At 39.3% G+C, this 20,720-nt stretch overlaps 1 protein-coding gene across 1 annotated transcript in view; it reads left to right on the top strand.

Moving 5' to 3' along the window:
- The window catches only part of SPG7 (SPG7 matrix AAA peptidase subunit, paraplegin), an 898,665-nt gene that overhangs the window by 636,977 nt on the left and 240,968 nt on the right, over positions 1-20,720 (top strand). The window contains exon 12 of the mRNA XM_044081590.1: positions 13,048-13,204. Within this exon, the coding sequence (XP_043937525.1) occupies positions 13,048-13,204 (157 nt within the window). The remainder of the gene's footprint in view (positions 1-13,047; positions 13,205-20,720) is intronic.

Raw genomic sequence — 20,720 nt, 5'->3', positions numbered from 1 at the left:
ATGGCTCGCAAGGACAGTTAGCCTAGTACTAATCTATGAACCATAGACTCCCACCTAAAATTTGATAACCATCTCAACGTAACTATTAAAATACATGCCAAACTGTGATCACTCTACCATTTCAAACCATTTCTTACCAACAACACAAGATCAGCCATTGCTCGCCCCCAACTTCTGTCCATCCTACTCTGTACATCTCCCATATTGACTAATCTTAACAAAACTGAACTAAGCAAAATGGAAGCCTGCTATAACAGAATTGCCCGCTTTGCTGCAAATTGCTCATATAGAACAAATCACTGTACTGCTTTGAGACAGCTCCTCTGGCTTGAACTGCCCAGCCTCCTAACCTACAATCAGTTCTGCCTCTGTCATTCTATCTGTTACCTCCCCAATAAGTGCCCTGCCCTCAAAAACCTTTTACAGCATCACTCAGCCAAAAGGCCTCTTAGATAATCAAGCAAACTACTACTAGAAGTCGCCAACAGCTACAATAGCTTTGGAGACGCACTGTATAGTAGTCCATTGGCTAAAAAATGGAACTCTCTCCCACTAGCATACAAAACACATCGTCCAAAGCCTCTTTATAAAACTCATTAGGCAACATCACAAGCAAAGTTGGCAGTGCCATGACTGGCTCCCCAGGCTAGTGAAAGCAGATAAGGTACACCTACGAAACATAGAGTACTTGACAATAGTTTTCACTCTTACTCACAAACACTGACTAATGTACAATGTATGTACTGTACCTGTGTACTATGTATGTATTGTACCTATGTTCCAAATTTCAGCTGTACACCACAAATCTATTAATTACCTTTATTTTTAAATTAACATTTTCTTGTTTGTTCTCTCCACTGTAACTGTTTATGTGCTGCATACCACTCTAAAAACATGTCTGTTGTAATTTGTATGTATACTGATCATGTCTAAATATCTAAATGTATTTGCAATTTTTCTATGTGGAGCTTTTCTCCCCGGGCCTCTGCTGAAAAGGACCTTTTCGGCTCAGACACCCCCCGGTTAACAAATGTAAAACAAATAAATGCGTTATTGTATAGCCTGCAAGGCCAACTAACTCTCAGTGGTACATTGACTACTGTCATATTCGAAATTTGCTCTTCTCACACAGTCTGTATGAGAGGTACAAAAAATGAAAGTGATGCAGAAAATTCTCAGTGCTTATAACCTGAAAAAAAAAATCTGATTGACAGTACTAATAATTTGGGGAGACTTCTGCTTTGAACCTTGGTGAAGACTTTAGGGTTTAATTTTAAGTTTGCACTATATTTGACAGTAAACATCGAACTTTGAGAGTAAAATGTACAGTAATGACAACAGCTAGAGGAAAATTCAGTATCAGTTCCCATAGCCGGCCTTAGGCATAGGCCAACTAGGCAGTCGCCTAGGGCACTGCTCTAGCAGGGGAGCCTTTCCAGGATTTATTTAGTTTTTTTGTAGTAAAGAAATTTTTTCTTTAAAATATGTTGAATGAGTATAGGAAAAACTGAAGAGCAGCACAAACTGTGAGAAAAAGGAAGAAAAAAGTAATCTGGCTGGTGGAGGTAGACCCAACTGGGGACATTGTGTGGTGTGGAAGAGTGCTGTGGAGCCCTTTTGCCTAGGGGCACCAGCTGACCAAAGGCTGGCCCAGTTAGTACCTTTCACTATGGTCTACACCACCTTTTAAAACATGGGCAACATGGGCATAGGAAAAGTCAGAGTAGTAGTATTAACTTTGGCAGAATGTTTTCATTTCACAAACATACTCAGCACAGAATTTATACAGAAAGGATGAAAAATGTCACTGATGCATGTGAAGTGCAGAGTTCATTCCTGTAACAGACTTGCTTAGGTATACAAAAAACAATTGTTGTAATGATACTCGTTTGCAAAACTGCTATACGTAATTAGGACCAGGAGCATTCCATATCAGAAAAAAACTCAGTTTTGAGTATCCATCCAGGACATCCTTTCTTTCCAACTGTTCCTTCTCAATCTGTCCAGACAGATTAATCTGATTTCATTTGAGGATCTGTATCAGTGGGTGTTGGGTGTGTGAGTGCAGGCCACTTAAGGACCCAAGGACAAATGGAAGCATATTAATGTCAAGGAAATGGTGGTGGTGATACACTGCTTAGAAGTTCTTCACCACCTATGGACTCTAAGTCCTGTTTTTGTAATTATGGACAACACCACAGTGATGTGGTACCTCAACAAACAAGGAGGTACAATACCCTCTCTACTGTTTGGCAGTTATGGCCTGGGAGCTGGCACTGCAGCATTCTCTTAATCTTCAGGCATTACACACACTGTCGGAGCAAAACGTTGTGGTAGACAGACTAAGCAGATCCTGGGCATGCCCACAAGAGTGGCTGCTAAAGACAGTGGTGTTTCAGGATGTCATCCAGATGTGGAGAATGCTTCAAATAGATATTTTCACTTCTTTTCAAAACAGGCTGCTAGAGAAATTCTGTTGCAGACATGCTTGGAGGACATATGCATTCTTATTCCTTCAGATGTGAATATTCCAGTATGTGCATTCACTGTCTTCACTGATTCACAAAGTTCTTCTGAAAGTTCAGAAAAAAATGCCAAGAATCATTGTGGTGACCCCCAATTGGCCCAGGAAATCTTGTTTCTCCCTTCTAATGGTATTGGCCAAGGGCAATTATTACTTCCTCACATTCTGGATTTGCTCACACTTTCTCAGGGTGCAGGTACACCCCAGTTTGGAGAGCTACCACTAACAGCCTGTATGATTCAATCTTGACTCCGTTTAGGTATCTGTTTCATGAAGATGTGCAGCACATGTAATAAAGGAGTCCAGAGAACTTGTTCCTAGAAATCTTATGTTTACAAACAGATGACATTTTTACCACATATACCAGAAGTAGAAAGTTTGATTCTCACAAAAAGAAACTGGTTAGGCTTAAAATGGCCCACAAGGGCAGTTAGCTTAGTACTTGCCTATGAAACTATGAAAAAAATAGGTATGTGAAAGAATCAGCAGTACCAGAAAAACGGGGGAGATAGACTCAAATCCCACATCAGTTAGACTTAATGTCTTTATATTCTGCAGCATTTAACTCTCACTAACATTTACGCTATTTTAAAGCTAGGAGTAAGTTGTCTGTCTCACATCAAATGGTTCAGGATTACCCAAGACAAGTGGGTGCTGAGCATCATCAGCTCAGGCTACAGACCTCTCTTTGCTTCGCTACCAAAGCCTGCTGGCATTCCTGCTATTCTACCCAACCAACTTAAAGCACCTGTGAAGCAAGTAGTTCTAGTCTTACAGCAAGGTTCATTGAAGAGATACCCTCCCAGTAAAGGGGAAGATTTTTTCTTGTTCCAAGAAGAGGGGACTTGGAAGCCCATACTAAATTTGTCAGAATGAAAAGGATTTCTCCTGGTCTTAAATTTCAAAATTCTTACTCTCTAAAAGCTCCTACCTACGCTTGCTCCAAGAGCCTTCCCGGTCAGCTTGGATACAAGACATTTACCTTCACATGCCCATTGTAAGATCCCACAGGAAGCATCTCTGCTTCAAAGGAGGTAGAAATCACGATCAGTTCTGTGTTCTGCTATTTTGGCTTATCTACTGCATCCACAGTATTTACCAAATGCCTCCCTCCAGTAATATCACACTGTAGGACCAAGGGCATTCAGATCTACCCTTACCTAGATGACTACCTGATCCAAACGGAGAGACTGGTGAAGCATCTCAGTGCTGTGCAACAAACTATGACCATTTTCTTCTCCCTACATTACATCCTGAACTCAGTGCAATCCAGTGTTTCTCCACCCAGAAAGATATTTTTTTCTGGGGGCCTTGCTGGACAGCGACTGGCAAAGAGCTTTCCTTCCACAGGAAAAATATCTCTTTCCTAACTAGCCATTTCCAGTCTGTTCAACCCTCAGTTCATTTTCAGCACAGACTGTTATCAGACTTCTGGGATACATAGCTTCATGTATCTTAATAATTCCTTTATCCAAGCTTCACATGAGGAAAACCCAGTGGTGCTTGAAAATGGTTTGGAATTAATACAGTCAGTCCCTCAGTCAAAAAAATTCTACTATTCTGGTTACTGCATGTTCTTCCTCTGCTTACATGGGTTTTCTCTGGTTACTCCTAGTTGAGCTCACCACCCAAAGACTTGATTGGTTGGTTTGCTTCTCAAAAGTGTCCACATGTAATCCGCTTAACCTTGTCTTTGCTCCTTTGTTAAATAAAATACTTTTAAAAAGGTGCTGTCCTCCGTGGAACACTTCAAAAAGTCTGCAACAGATTGCTGTGCATTGTAGTTCCTTTAATACTGTACAATAAATTGTGTACTAATATTGATAAGACAATTTATTCTAATAGTCATTCCCTTCTGATTCATATTTCTAAAATGCGCTTCACCTTTAATTCTGGTGAAGGCTGCTTACTTTTTGTGCTTATTTGATAATTTAGTGTTATCAGTATGTATTGTGTGCTTTAAAGATACGCACGACTTGTAATACAATCCAATACGTGTCAAAACACATTTGTTAAGCACAACACACACACACGCACATCAACACTAAGCCAACTTGTGCTGAAGATGGTTTTAAACAAGAAACATCTTTATTACATTAACACTCAATCAATAGGCAATCAAACATTTATATAAAGGAAAACAAAGCATATTGACATATTTTCCGTTCAAACATTGTACATCATTTATAATCTATCCACTCATGGTCTGTCAAACATTACATAACTCATTCAATTCCTGCTTTCTCATAAACCTCATTCCTCCTCCAAAACATTATTCTGCACGTACTGTCCCCACAATTCCTTTTTTTTCTCTATGTAATTTCCTCCTACCTTTTTCTAAAGATTGCACTTCTAGTTCTTTAACTCTATTACTATATTTGATACCTCAAATACAGTTCGTTTAGACTTTGATTTCCATTTTCTAGTAATTGCTTTTATGGCAGCCAGCAGACTTAAACTCAGCAAGGCCTTACTATGTATAAGCTATTCCAGTTCTGTATCACGGTGCAAGAAATCATTTCATTAGTTACACCAATTTACTAATCCAGTATTTCTGTTGGACTAGTCTGCAGGGAATTTTTAAAGTCTGCCAACTCATTATACTCTCAAGAGATGTATTCCCAATTAGCTCTTTCTTCCCCATCATACCTCCACTGTCTAAAACTCCCAGACAAAAGACTAAAAAAACCTCAACCATTAGTTCTTATAGCAACTCAGCCATCTTCACCCTGTGTACCAATAAGCCTGTACTCATGCTCTTAAGCGTTACAAGGGTACAGACTCCAAGTCGTTAAATTCCATTGAAACTTCATCCACTCACTTTAAAATTTTAGATTATTCTTTTAGGTTCTTAGGTGTGTACTAGGCTAATGGTCCTGGAGCCTTTATAAGCCTAGCCCATAGGATTACCTTGACATCGTGCTACCCGAACTTAGTTCCCAGTGCCTCTGATGAGTAGAGCCACTGGAGTGATCCCCCGGGTGAATTTTCTATTTCCCATCCACTCATCAAGATTTCTCTTGGAGGGCCAGTGAGGTGCTCTGTTTGAGATGTTTGGGAAGTCTATTCCATAACATGGGCCGTCTCTGAATTATGAACCTATCCCTCCAGCTTGTTCTGTTGATTGTGGTAATGAGGTTGAGGTCTCTGGAGTGTGTGGTGCGGAGGGATTGGGATTTCTTTAGATGTAGCATTTCTAACTGAGCTAGGTCAGACATGGCTTTGTAAGTTTAGCAGAGATCGCCTCTAAGTAGGCGATATGAGACCGTGAACAGTTGTGGTTTTTTTTTTTTTTTTTTTTTTGTTTTTCCATATAGAACAAGTGTTTAAGGCCTAGGCTCCTGTTTGTGAGGTACGTTTGTGGCCTAGGATCCTCTTTGTGAGGTACTTTTGTGGGCTCTCCAGTTGTTGCAGGTGTCTAGTGAGGTACATGCCAAATGGGGCATTGTACTCGATGACTGGCCTAATGAGGGAACAGTAGAGGGAGACAATGACCTCTTACTTCCTGGATGCAAAACACTTAGCAATGAGGTGTGCCACATAGAAGGACTTTCTGACCACAGTGGCAATGTGGTGGTCAAAAGAGAGGTTACAGTCCGCCTGTGTTCCCAGATCTCTTATAATGCCTTCTGTGTTCCGTGGACTACCATCGATGTGGTAATTCATGGGAACCAGGTTTTTCCCAAAGGGGATGACACATTTTTTGGCATTGAGCTTAAGGCCATGGTGCTAACACCAGTCGTTGGTCTCAGTGAGGCCTTTCTGTAGGATGTCAACATCACTTTGGGAGTTAATAATAGTTCCCAACCTGCCATAGTCTGCGAACTTTGTCAGCCAGAGTCTCTTCATGCTGGCCTGGACTTCAGAGAAGTAGATACCAAACAGGAGAGGACCCAGGACCGAACCCTGTGGACTCCACTTGTGACTGGTCGGCAGTCTGACTTGGAGTCAGCTACTTTCACACTGTGGGTTCTATCTGTGAGCCAGTTTGCAACCCACCTAGGGATATAGGGGTTGATGCCTAGCTTAGTGAGTTTTTCTATGATTCCTGATTGGGGAATGGTATCAAAGGCTTTGGCCAGATCAAAGTAGGCTATATGAACCACCTTGCCGTCATCCACAGCTCTGGTGACTGACTCAAAGACGTCAACCAGGTTGAGCAGGCATAATCTACCTTTCACAAAACCAAACTGTGCGGGATCCAGAGTTTGGTGAGTCCCTATATCCTTTATTAGGTCCATTATGATGCATTCCGTAGCTTTGCATATCAGACTAGTCAGGCTAATGGGGCGATAGTTCCCAGGGTATGTAGTCACTCCTCCTTTGTGGAGAGGGATGACTGTAGCAGTGTGCCATTCAGTAGGGACAAAGCCTGAGGTGAGGCTGTGATTGAACAGGGCACACAGGTGAGGTGCCAGTTCACTCTGTAGTTCATATAGAACACAGCCAGGGATATTTTCAGGTCCGATAGAAGCTGTATTCTTGGCCTTGGACAGTGCTGTTTTAACCTGTGCAGCAGTAATACTGGTCATTCATATGGACGTCACCCTCTCCAGTCTGGAGAAAAGTAGGGTTACAGTTAGCTGTTTTTACAGCGCTAAGATCTGGGATTTGAAAAGAGCTCTTAGATCTCTCCATTCTGGCAAGTAGGATTATGACCTGATAGTGGTCCACTTGGGAATGAATGACATTAAATACTCTACCCATAGGGACCTGCAAATGGATATGATTGAGCTTTGCTGTGCATGTTCCTGATGCAGGAAGTGGACTGATGAATAATGCTGTGATTTATAGAAAAAATATTTGGTTTTAATAACTGTATGTAGCTGGTGTCATTCTACGGTGACCCAATACATGTTGGCTTGAGACGAGACGTTTGACTAACCTTCCTGTTTTTTTGCCAAGGGTGGACTGCACTTCTCTTACCAAGGCTTTCACATTCTGGCTAAAACTTTAGCAACTTCCGTAGTCCCTTTTTTTTAGTTATATTTCATCTGCTGGACATTTCCAACCTAGTACTGGAACTCATTAAAGTGGCCCTACCCAATGCCAGAGGTCGTAAATATATGCCCAATCTTGAGGTTCACTAGCTACTTCATATATGTGTAGTTGTTGAGTAGAAATTGCCTCTTCTGTCTTCACATCTATTGGTAGTTGTGGGAGAGAGCATCAGTAATGGTCAAGTATATCATCATCTCATGACTGATTTCCTTGAGACACCAGATTTGAACTCCTAGATTTCGAAATCACCCTAAAGAATATTAAATGCCACTTTATAGCTGGCTACAGAACATTGTGTTTGTCTTCTGAGAATTATAACTGTCATAACACCATAGTTAAAATCCCCATTTAACTAAACACATTCCTAGTGAGTACTTCAACTATCCATTAATAAATTAGTTGCCCTACACTGATGGTGGTCGTCATGCTTAACTCTTCCTTGACCTTATAAATGCTAACTCCTTTGTATAAATAATTAACCATCTTACTAGAAACCCAGTTATCCTTGATCTTTTCTTCACAAATATGACCAAGTCTTGTACACCTCCTTATACAGCTTCTCATTTTAAATCAGACCATAAATCTGTGACCTTTCCTTTAAAACTGATGTTGCTTCCCCTGCATTGACCTCTGATTTTCAGGGACTTCTCAAAAGAAGTCCCTTTTCAGTTGCTTTATAACCTAAATAAATTGTACTGAAATCTTCTGACAGATCCCGTACATAAAGCCGCTTTCTATGCCTCCCACTTAACTTGTATTAATAAGGAGTTCCTATTTTCACCGAATGTAATGAAAAAGTTAAAAGCAAACCTCTGTGATGATATACCTATGTAAATAAACTATTTAACAAGAGAATGAAATTACTTTAATGGTTGTAAGAGGTCTTATTCTTCTACCTTCAGAGCACATATAACCAAACTAGTAAAGAGTGTAAAGGAATCATTTGGAAGCTGAGAGCTGAATATCTTATTGATAGTTCCTTATCTTTTGATCATCATGTCACTGTATAGTAATAGTCCAGAAAGCCATATGTCGTGTTTATCTAAGTTCCAATGGCATCTCCCCAGATCCAAAGACGTTATAATTCCCTTTTCTCTGTTTCAGATTCATTATTAAATGTTATAATCTTTTTGGCTTGTATTTGTATAAACATTTCACTCAGCTTGAGAGACCACAGAAATTCCTAACTAAAAGGATCAGTGGCCTTAAGATCCTCTTTTATCTAGACAAACTGTCAGCCCTCTCTCTGTGATTGGTCTCTTATAAACTCCTCCATGTAAGCTATGTCTAATCTTTTGAACTATGAAAGGTTTGACCCTCCTTGACTCCTTTCCCTTTGCAGAGCAGATGGATCTCCAACTATCTGTTTAATGGAACTAAACCTTCATCAGCGGTGAATAAGACACCATTAGTGTGATAGTCATATCCTAATGTATCCCCAAGTAATTGAAATTTTTTACAGGGATTGTATAGCATATGAGATGAAGCAGAGTAGACATAGACAAGCGACAATACACCCATGGAAATTTCCTGATGGAAAAGATTACAAATTCATATTTGCATAACTATTAATGAATAAGTTATTTATGACTATAGAGAATGCTTATTCAAAATGTATAGAAGTATTTTGTATACCTGAAACATGTCAGGCTATTAAAAAAATTTCATTCCTTATGCCTCACATAACATGTCGCTAACAGGAAGGGTTTGGTTTGTCTTAAAATTTTCGCTGTAAAGCAGAAGTGCAGTAATCCTTCCAGTAGTTTACCCTGTGTCTTGTACAAATTTGCAAGGCAGATATGACAAGTTTACCAAATACTTTGATGGAAACTGAACAAGAAGGCTTTTTTTCCTGTTGCATTGTAAATTTAGATTGTACTACACCACAGACACCTACAGAATTGTTGGCCTTTCCCTTTGCAGAGCAGATGGATCTCCAACTATCTGTTTAAAGGGACTAAACCTTCATCAGCGGTGAATAATACACCATTGGTGTGCTAGTCATATCCCAATGTATCCCCACCTCTGGTGCAAACGCCTGCTACATATCAAAAAGAGTAGTACCCTTGCCACCTTCAAAGTAAACCTCCATAAATGGGCAGCCTCATATTCTCCCCTGGTGTAACTTAAGTTACCCTTCTTGAAGCTTGAGGGTACTTTTGAATATGGTTTATTGGCTAGTTTTGTAATGGTTTATAGACTAATTGTCAATTACCTATGAACCTATAAACATTATCAGTATCCAACACACACACGCATACACAGTTATGTGAGAAGTAAAGGTGCTGCATGCTATGTTCTCCAGTGCCTTTGCCCAAATTTCCTCACTTCAGTATGTGAACACTCCCTTGGTTCTCCCCTGAAAAGAGTGGGAGCAGTCTGACCAGTAAAAAGTTGTTGTTTGAGATGCAGGAAAATGATATAGCTTTTTAAGCCATAATGTACATCTGAGATGTTCATCATTATGTCACTGTTGCAGTAGCCTAAGGGAAAAGATTCATCTTACAGGATACTGAAGGCCCATTTCCTTATAAAGTGAGATCAGCCCTTTTGGAATGACCCAACACAAGTCACTTTGATGGTGTTAAAATTAAGAGACTACTTTGAAGGTTGGGCTGCTTGCCAAAGCTAAACCAAGTAATTGAAAATGTTTACAGGGATTGTATACCATATGAGATGAAGCAGAGTAGACATAGACAAGCGACAATACACCCATGGAAGTTTCCTGATGGAAAAAATTACAAATTGATATTTGCATAACTATTAATGAATAAGTTATTCATGACTATAGAGAAAGCTTATTCAAAATGTATAGAAGTATTTTTGTATACCTGAAGCAACATGTCAGGCTAGTCATTCCTTATGCCTCACATAACATGTTGTCGCTAACAGAAAGGATTTGGTTTATCTTAAAAATTTCACTGGAAAGCAGAAGTGAAGTAATCCTTCCACTAGTTTACCCTGTATCTTGTACAAATTTCCAAGGCAGGTATGACAAGTTTACCAAATACTTTGATGGAAACTGAGCAAGAATGCTTTTTTTTCCTGTTGCATTATAAATTTAGATTGTACTACACCACAGACACCTACAGAATTGTTGTGTAGTTATGCCAAGGCCGGATGGGACTTGAAGCCAGTTCTTAGTGTGACTGTTTGAAGGAAGCAGTGCTTGCAAAATGTCCAGTGTCATGAGCTTACAAGTGACAGTTCATTCACTGAGGAGGTTTTGTTGTGTTTCCAGGATGTCACAGGTGGAGGAGGAAATAAGAGGATTTCATGAATTTTCATAGATAAAACCAGTTCATATCTGGCTGAAGGAGTTGATATTTGGATTTCCTGCAGAAGGCATTTAAATCACTTGAGACCTTTACTAGCAGTGGCAAGGAAGGGTCACTATATCACCAAACTTGAGTGACTCCTAATTCTTTTTGTTAATAAATTGACTGTGTTGATCTGCAAATTCAGAAACAGGAGACTATTTCCAGACATCGTATTACATAACTCTACCCTAGAAATTGCCAGGCAGAGTACTGACGCTGAATTATCTGAGGACCACGAGCCGATGCCAGAACCTAGAAAATCACCTTAACATCTGATCTACTGACTATTGAAGTGTATGGCAAAAATTATGAATCTGTGCATGAGTGAGACTTGCTGTGTTAATACTCCATAAGTTTCCTCATCTCTGGACTCTGGTGACTGAAACATCATGTAACACTAGTAAATTATTTAATAGGTGTACATTATTCAGTGGATAATGTGATGTATTAAGCAGTGCATGGAGTCCTTTATAAGTGAGGTCATGCACCCCTGTGTAAAGCGACTGTACCTTTATCACAGTTCAGTCTATGCTGAGAATTCTGGCTTGACAAAAGAATTGCTTCAAGTATGCTCTTGGTGGTCTTGTGAATTTTTCAAAGTATATAACATGTATGTACTATTTGCTAGAATTCAGGTGTCCTATATTCCTTGTTGTGATTTGATTTGCAGGAAATGTGCCTGATAATTGTTGGGAGTCTCAGGGACTAGGCATGCTTACATCATGCATTGCATGTCACTTTTGTGTACACTGACTCTGGGCACACATGACCTGGTGTGGAGCATTCAAGAAAAGTGCCATACTGATTATTGGAGAGGAAGAATTAAGTCATAGTACACAACTTGGAATGTTCCCTTTTAGATTAACTTATATGTTGCACATGTATCTGTTAATTTTGTTATTGCTAAAAAAAAAAGAAATACCCTTATTTGTAAAAGGCACCTACTGAAATGATTGGCCAACAATTGCTTTGGTGATAGGAAAATGTGACAGCACTTCCTTAAGATTTCTTGTTTTGTCACGCAAGGACCTCACCCACTCATCTTTTGGTTGCAGGAGTCTATTTATTGCCAAAGATCTTATAACTTGCATACTAATTGGACAACTTTTGTTAATAAGCAAAACTTTGTGACAAACTGGAATCTTGGCTGTGTGTATGTTAGCTCATTTTTGCCAACACTCCTTAGAATGCATTATAGAGGGATGAAGAGATTAAATATTTCCTAATGAAGTTATCATTTTTATGAAAGACTGCCATAATCATAGAACTGTGAAAGTCTATCTGTCATACCTTTCCATCCCAATGTGGTTCCTTTTTGTTTCCATATTTCTAATATTTGAGATACTCCATATCTTAGATATTTAGGTGTCTTCTTTAACATCTTTTTTTATCTGCAAGCAGAAATGACAAATAAGATACCATTTCTGTCTGCAGTTTATTAGGGTAGATATTGGACCGTTGTCAATTCATATTGTACATTGTCTGACTTACCCCAGAACTGCTGTACATGATCCAAGTACTTGTATATTTTTCCCTTCTGGTAACCAGGTGGTCTCACCAGAACACCAATTTACATTTTAATGGGGAAGCTAAAGTGTACTCATGGTCCATGAACATGGCTTTATTAAAGATTATTTCTTAAAGATCTTTAACTGTGAAGTTGTACATGACTGCACTCCTTATCTTATTTTGAGATGCAAGGTTTTAAATACTTTTTTTGAGGCTAGGCAGCCCCTACTGGGTGTGGTAGAAGGTGAAAGTATTACTTTTTTCTGTTAAGTTAATGGATTTGTATATTATTGCTTTGCAGAGTTAAATGTAGTGTTTGAGTCTTGAAGGACAAATTTGTACTACACAAGTTTCTGATGAACATGACAATGTTTGTAATTTTTCCAGATTTATAAAGTCCCTTTTGTGCTACTGTCTCAGCATGAATTCTGTATGTTAAAGAAGTTTATAAAATGTGTGGATTGTGAAAAGCGTGGCCTTGTTTGGTTCTGTAGATCTTGGTATCTTCTGTTGTGCACTGAATAAAATCACTTAAAAGTAGTACAAAAATAGTAATGCCACTTTTGTTTATCTTGGATATTTGCACTTTGGACTTTACCTAGTCTGTACTGTTAAATCTGTTACACATTTCCTAGCAAAGGCAATAAGGATATTCCCGTCTTTGCCATTTTAAATCTCTGTGATGTATTTTAGGTATCCATAGCTCCAAGAACAAATGCTGCACTTGGCTTTGCACAGATCCTTCCAAGAGAACAGTTTCTGTTTACCAAAGAGCAGCTGTTTGAGAGGATGTGTATGGCACTTGGAGGGCGTGTGGCTGAAGCAGTCACATTTAACAAGGTCACTACAGGTAAGTCATTTAAATGAGTGACTCATGCTGCCATTATATCTTAGCATTTCAGCTGGAAACTGTAAAATCTTATCTGCCATTTATCATGCACCATTCTGAGTATTTAGTGTAGTATGTCACTCAGATGAGAAAGATGTCTGCTTGGTGTGTAGAAATGTGTGGGACGTCCACATTTTCTTGTTATACTATTATGCCAAGTAATTGGAAATTTCAGAATTTAAAATGTATTGTACATGTAAGAAAGACAAACCATGTTTCAGCTGAAGATAGAGTCCTACAAACAAGTACCATGTGTTTGACTTAGTCAGATTGCTGTAGTTTTTTCATGTATCCCATGTGCAGAGTAACATTGCTTGTTGTTGTAGACTTCAGTTAATGAGCAGCAGAAATAGTGAAGTGTCCTTGTACATGATTCAGTTCTTCCTGCTGCTCTAGACTGCTATTCTTTCAACCATACTCCCTCCAAAAGTACATGGTTATTCGCCATCTTTTGCTGGACTGTTACCTGTGAAAAATGCAAAGTTTGTTTTTAAACATTTTTATTGCTGCCAGTATAAAAATGTTTGTACGTTATTTACATATCAACATTTGTCATTATGCCGGCACATATTTATCCCTAATCTTGACTGTAATACTATTTCTTGTTCCTTTGGTGTTTGTTTTCATTATAGCATTCTATTTCCACAATTTCATGGCATACTTCACTATTGTTGCAGAGGAAAAAAGTAGATGTCAAAGGTTGAACTTTCATTTTCTTGTCCATTCTTTTTTCCTGAGGGTGAAAGCTGGATGCTTCTTTTAACATTGAAATCTTTATCCACTGTCATCTTGTTTGTTCTTAATCTCACTTATTTATTTTACATTTGTTAACCGGGATAGTCCAACTGGATACATGTCCATTTTCAGTGGAGGCCCAGGAAGAAAAGCTCCAAAGAAACACATATGCAAGACATACAGACCATATATTTTACATGTTTCTAGTATATTCAACCAGACAATATAGATGAGCCACATTATTAATTTATTACAAAGACATATATAATGATCAATACATGTACTAACAATACAGTATGTTAAATATGCCCTGCAAATTCTAATGCACTTAACATAAATTATTCCTAGTTTAACTTTATTCTTTCTGGTATTCTCTGTTTTTTTACAGTGTTCTCTTTTTAACCCTCTCTCCATAAAATTCTCAGCAAAACAGGCTACTTTGCCTTTTATATTGTTGTTTGGCAGTGTCATGCTGAAAAATACATCCTATACCTTTCCTAGTCACTTTTTTTTTTTTTTTTGAATATCCCCCTTATCCAATGTCTTCTAAATTGCTCCTCATGATAGGGTTTCTGATCCGATCTTCGGATCCAGTGTGGCCACATTCCAGACACTTTCAAGCTGCTCCCTCTTACCCATAATGCACTACATCCACCCAAGTACCCCAAATCTCATTTGCAGCTTCAGCATATGGGACGCAGATCTCATGCTCTCAAGCTGTAGAGTAGAGTTTTTCAAAGTTCTTGTGCTAGTTTATCCTTAAGTGGATTCTGTAAATCCTCTCTCCATTTTTTCTTGAGTGTGTGTGTTCTTCCTGCAAAAAATGTTTTGGCTAGTGTTAGTTCCTTGTAGTCTTAATCCTTAGCTTTCTCTACATTACATTTAAAGTTATATCTAAAGTTAATGTTAGAAATATAGAATTAAACTTGAGAGTTAGAGCTTACCTGTATTTTGAGACCATTAGTTTTCTTCTGTTGCTGACAGTTTGTTTTTGGCTGACAAACCTTCACCTGGCTTTAAACGCTGCAGTTTCAGGACTCTCCCTAAGGAGGCATGCCTGAATGAGGGTACTTGACTTTGCAGAGCTCTTTAAGGCATCATTTGTGAATGTTCCTTATGATGGCTCCTCCCTTTTTGGGATGTCAGTTCGAGATATACTTACCTGCAGCAAAAAGGACGAGAAGATGTTTTCTGCTGTTAGAGTTAAACTTTCTACCCCCCCCCCCAGACATCCTTCTTGAGGAACCAACATGGAGGTAAGAAAATGTGGTTTCGCAGATCCCAAGGGCTTTGCAGGACCTACGCAGGGAACCCTCCTCTAGAGGCAGAGGGTTTGATGGTAGATGCCGCCCTAGAGACAGAGGGGGTCTGCAGAACCATGCTTTAGGGAATCCTTTCCCAATAAGCCCTACCAGTGCTCCTGAAGCAATGCCCGACTGTCTCTGGAGGCAGTCAGGGGCTGACTAGCTTTGCACCAAAAGCCTGTATCAAGTTTACTCAGAACCATTGGGTGCTAAGCATAATATCCAGAGGCTATTCCATTCCCTTTTCTTAATTTCCCCCAAACTCCAAAAGCCTTCCCGACATGCCGCCTAGTAAAAGGGAACAGATAACACAGGAAATCCAACAACTGTTGCAAAAAAGAGTCATCCAGGAGGTTCCAAGCAAACAGAGGATTCAGAACCTGCTCCTGTTTCTTTTTGGTGGTGAAAAATATCAGGGTACCCACGACCCATCCTGGATCTAAAGAAATTGAACAAATAAGTTGAGGTTCCGAATGGTTATCATTCAGTCCGTCCTACCACTGTTGTTCAAGGACAACTGGATATGCTCGATAGATCTCAAGGATGCATACTATCACATCAAAATAGACAGGCGGTCTAGGAGATATCTGTGCTTCCACCTGGGAGCCAATCATTACCAATTCAGAGCACTGCCCTTTGGGCTCACCACAGCCCCCTAGGTGTTCACCAAATGCATGGCAGTGGTAGCAGCTCACTTGAGGCATAGGGGATGCCATGTGTTTCCATATTTAGATTATTAGCTCCTGACTGCTCCCAGGAGGCATCGGCTAATCCAGACCAGGGATTACTTAATCCAGTTATTACACACTCCTGGCATTACCACAAACATGAGCAAATCAAGCCTTACTCCGGTGCAGAACCTAGAATTCATAGGTATGCAGCTCAACACAAGGGATCAGATAGCTTTTCTACCTTTACATCAAGTAACCACTCTGAGAAATCCGGTACAGGAGTTTAGCCCAACAGACCCCCCCCCCCCACAATGGCTCGATTGATCCTGCTGACCCTAGGGTCCATGTCTGCAGCCATTCTATTAGTCCCTCTAGCCAGATTTTTCATGCGGGTTCTCCACTGAACATTAACAACACAGTGGTCCATCCTGTCTCAGCCCCTGTCCTTTCACATCAGGTTGACTCCCATTTGCAAGCATCACCTCAGTTGGTGGATAAAGTCAGATGTCATTCTAGGCAAGCCATTCTTGAACACCCCCCCTCCCATAGCCACTATGACCACAGACACTTCCAAGTTCAGGGAGGGGGGGGCATTACAATGGGAAGATCGTCCAAGGCATGTGGTCCCCTGCAAGAGACCAGGTTGCATATCAGTGTCCTAGAGATGAGAGCTGTCCTAATGTTTCAAGCTTTCTGGACGTTCTCCCTTTGGGGACTATTGCAGTACACATTGACATAATGTCTGTTGCCTGGTGCATCAACAAACAAGTAGGAACCCGTTCTTACCACTTGCAGGGAGGCCATGAGGGTGTGGGAATGGGTAATATCTTCAGACTGCCTTCTAGCTACAATGCATATCCTGGGGAAAGCCAATGATCTGGCAGACAGACTCAGCAGATCGCTTCTGGTTCAACACGAATGGTCCCTCAGTCAGTCAGTGACGAACATGATCTTCAGCCATTAGGGTCAACCTTGCTGCAACCTATTTGCCTCTCCCCTCAAAAACAAATCCAGCAAGTTCTTCCCTCTGATCCCTCCTCTGGGGGAGTCCCTGAGGGATGCAGTAGTCCACGATTGGCCCCCCCCCCCCAGGTCTCCTGTATGCTTACCCTCCTCTTCCGCTCATCCCGAACTTTCTTCAGAAGGCATAAATTGACCGCTTGGTTTCTCCACCTTCAACCCTAGTGAGATAGTCCAGGCTTAAGTCCCTGGTCCGAAAAATTCTTCTAGCCTCGCAAAAGGCTTACACTAAAAAAGTCTACACCAGTTAGTGGATGAGATTTGTTATTTGGGCCACGAGCAGGAACACTGATCCCTTTTCAGCACCAGTTTCAGACATTTTGTTGTTTCTTAGCACCCTTTTTGACAAAGGTGCTAGCTTCTCGACTGTCAACCTACAATTAGCTGCTATTTCCAGCTTTCATACTGCAAGCCAATCACATTCGCTGTTCACTTTTAGACTATGCAAATCCTTCATGAAAGGTGTTTTCTTATTAAGGCCTCCAGTTAAGTACCTGTCTCCCCCTTGGGACCTCACTCTTGTGTTGCAGGCTTTGACCCAAGGGCTCTTTAAACCGGCAGCAAGTTGTGACATGAAGTTCCTCTCATATAAAATGGCCCTCCTGTTTGCTATAATCTCTGCTAAGAGGATTTCTGAACTACAAGCTTTGTCCTCTAAACCTCCTTGCATACATTTTCTTAAAGACAGAGTGTCCTTGTACACCAATCCATCCTTATGCCCAAAGTAGCTACCGAGAGCAGTATTAGTCAATCCATTCAGTTGCCAGTGTTCTGTCCCAATTTCTCTAATAAAGGGGAGTATGTTCTCCAACTTGTAGACATTCATAGACAACTCCATTTTTACCTGCACAGAACCAAACAATACAGGAAGTCCGATCAGCTTTCCATAGCTTTCTCATCTAATAGACTTGGGCAAGCGTTATCTAAAATTACCTTCGTGAAATGGATTTCTGGCTGCATCTCATACATTTACTCATCCAAGGGACTGGACTTACCTATGGCTCCTTCTGTGGCCTTCTATTCTAGAACTTCCATTGATGACATTTGCGCAGCAGCAACATGGTCTAACAGTCATACCTTTGTATCACACTACAAATTGGAATATAATTTCCAGGAGCAGGGCTTCCTTTGGTTCAATGGTACTCCGGCATATTCTTCCAAGATGGCCATCTGGGATCTACCTATCTGGGGACTCTAACCCTATTGTGGGGAGGAGCGAGTAAGACATCATCAGATTAAAAGGTTATGTCTTACCATAACTTGGAATCTGTGCTGTCTTCCTTCATTCCTGCTCACTTTCCCATCCAACCGTCCTCCCACCTTCTTCTAGAGGAACCTGGATTTTAAAGGGACTCTCTTATGTCCCATGTCTGAGCCTCTTCTGCCGTTCCTTTGCTGTGTGGGTGTTGGATGTATGGAAACAGCATACTTGATCTGAGGTACTTGGGTGGATGTAGTGCATTATGGGCAAGATGGAGAAGCTTGAGAGTCTGATCCAAGTCTGTGTAATGTGACCGAGCCAGATCTGAAGGCTGGATATGAGACCCTGTCATGACGAGGAATGAAGGAAGACAACACAGATGCCAAGTTATGGTAAGTCATAACCTTTTATTTTGTTTAAGGCCATTACATCCATTGCTGTGCCATAAAGCTCATTACTCAGTCTGTCATATAGATTTTCTTTATTTCAGTATTCCACCCAGTGAGCAGAACTAGTTAGTTTGCCACACCTTCTTTATATATTCCATATGTTCACTCACTTGTATTTTTATCCATTTGCATTCTTACTATTCCATAACATGTCCGTCCTTTGACAAAATGGTCCTTCAACCACCAATTAGACAGCCCATCAAGGAACAATAAAATTGTCTTTTTCTTGTAACATAATTATTTAGGATATCTCCTTTCACTTTTTCTTTGTGCTCTATAAAGTTAATTAACACAGTTGGTGGTTTTAATTGATATGAATTTCCATCCATGTCTGTAGTTGTTCCATTTTTTTCTTCTACCCAGTCAGTATCTTTTAATTATATTAGTCACCAGTCTGTATCATACTTTGGCCATATTTCACCTCAACCACCAATTAGAATAACTAGCAAGGGATAAGGAAATAGTGAAACACTTCTTCACTCCTCCATTTCTCTCTTTTTATCTCTATCTTCCTTATTGCTATCAATCTGTTACTAAAGCAAAATTGGCAAGACTGGAAATCTGCTTGCATCAGTAAATAGTCTTTCTGACTGCATCTTCTGTACATTTAAAGAATCCATAGGACAGAGCAGCCAGTACAATGAAAAATTAGTCTTCCAAAGTAAATACTATTCTCTTATTTTTCTTCATTAAATTCATCTTTCATATCTGTGCTTTAATGTTAAATTACTGCATTTTGGTTATTTAATTCTTTCACTGAATCTAACTTTCATCCCCTTATACTGTCAGTTTATAATTCCCGTACATGTCTAAAGCTACTAAGTCTGTTCTGTAAGCAAACTGAACACTGTTCTTAACATAAACTAACTTTGATAATTCAGTAGATATTTAAATTCCATTGTTTAGCACTATATTTACTGTTAAAATTTACATTACTTAGCCCTTCTTTCATTTGCCGTGATTTGTAATACCAAAAAATAAAATCGTTATTCAGGTACTTTGCCATTCCAACTCTCTGATATTTAACAAGTATTTCAGTATAGTGTTACTTTGTCTTCAAACTTTAAAATTATCATCTCAGTTGTGGTCCTTTTATATTTCTTATCTTTTGAAATTGACAAACATTGTAAACTTTTTAATACTGTTATTGTCTTCCAAGTAAGTCAGTAAAAATAAGTGTTATTTTTTGCATAATGCATGCACGAAGGAACATTAAATATGTTTTGATAAATGAAAGCATCAGTATTTCAAGTTCAAAAACATTCTAGAGCTAATGGAATAAAATCCATAACTAATTAAACTAAACAAATCTTGGTTCACTTATTTATCATTTCATATAGTTATATATTCTGTTATTCAACAGTTTTGTACTCTCAAACAACAAAGTCTCTCTCTTCAGAATATTTGTCATTCCATCTTATTTTTTGATATGTTAATGAATATTTTACTTTTGTATTAGGATGTTGTCAGCCTTAACTTTCATATCAGTTTAGCAGTAGTCCTCTTATATATATGTGTGTGTGTGTATGTGTGTGTATATATATATATATATATGTGTGTGTGTATATATATATATATATATATATATATATATATATGTGTGTGTGTGTGTATATATATATATATATATATATATATATATATATATATATATATGTGTGTGTGTGTGTGTATATATATATATATATATATATATATATATATATATATATATGTGTGTGTGTGTGTATATATATATATATATATATATGTGTGTGTGTGTGTGTACACACACTCACACCACCACACATACTGCTGTGAAAAGCTCTCTTAAAGCAGAATTTAGTGATAACAGTTTTGAGGGAAGAGAAGACAATATGCCTAAGTTTAGTACTACTGAAATGACCTGCCACTTACTGAAGGAAATGACATTATAGACAGCACCTCTTTAAGTGCAGACCCAGTGGAATATGATCAGATTACTCAGGTTGACAGCAATCTTAACAGGTATCCACAGTAGTAAGGAAATCTTTCTATGTGGCCCATCTTATAAGTCAAGGCATCTCATCTAGATCAATGACGTTGTGATTTCATTTTACCCGGCCCAATAATTGAGTA

This window comes from Protopterus annectens, chromosome 8.part1 (assembly GCF_019279795.1).
Source record: "Protopterus annectens isolate FY-2018-M chromosome 8.part1, PAN1.0, whole genome shotgun sequence".
Taxonomy (NCBI): domain Eukaryota; kingdom Metazoa; phylum Chordata; order Ceratodontiformes; family Protopteridae; genus Protopterus; species Protopterus annectens.
Note: the sequence above shows the minus strand (reverse complement) of the source record. Positions and strands in the feature narration are given on the sequence as shown.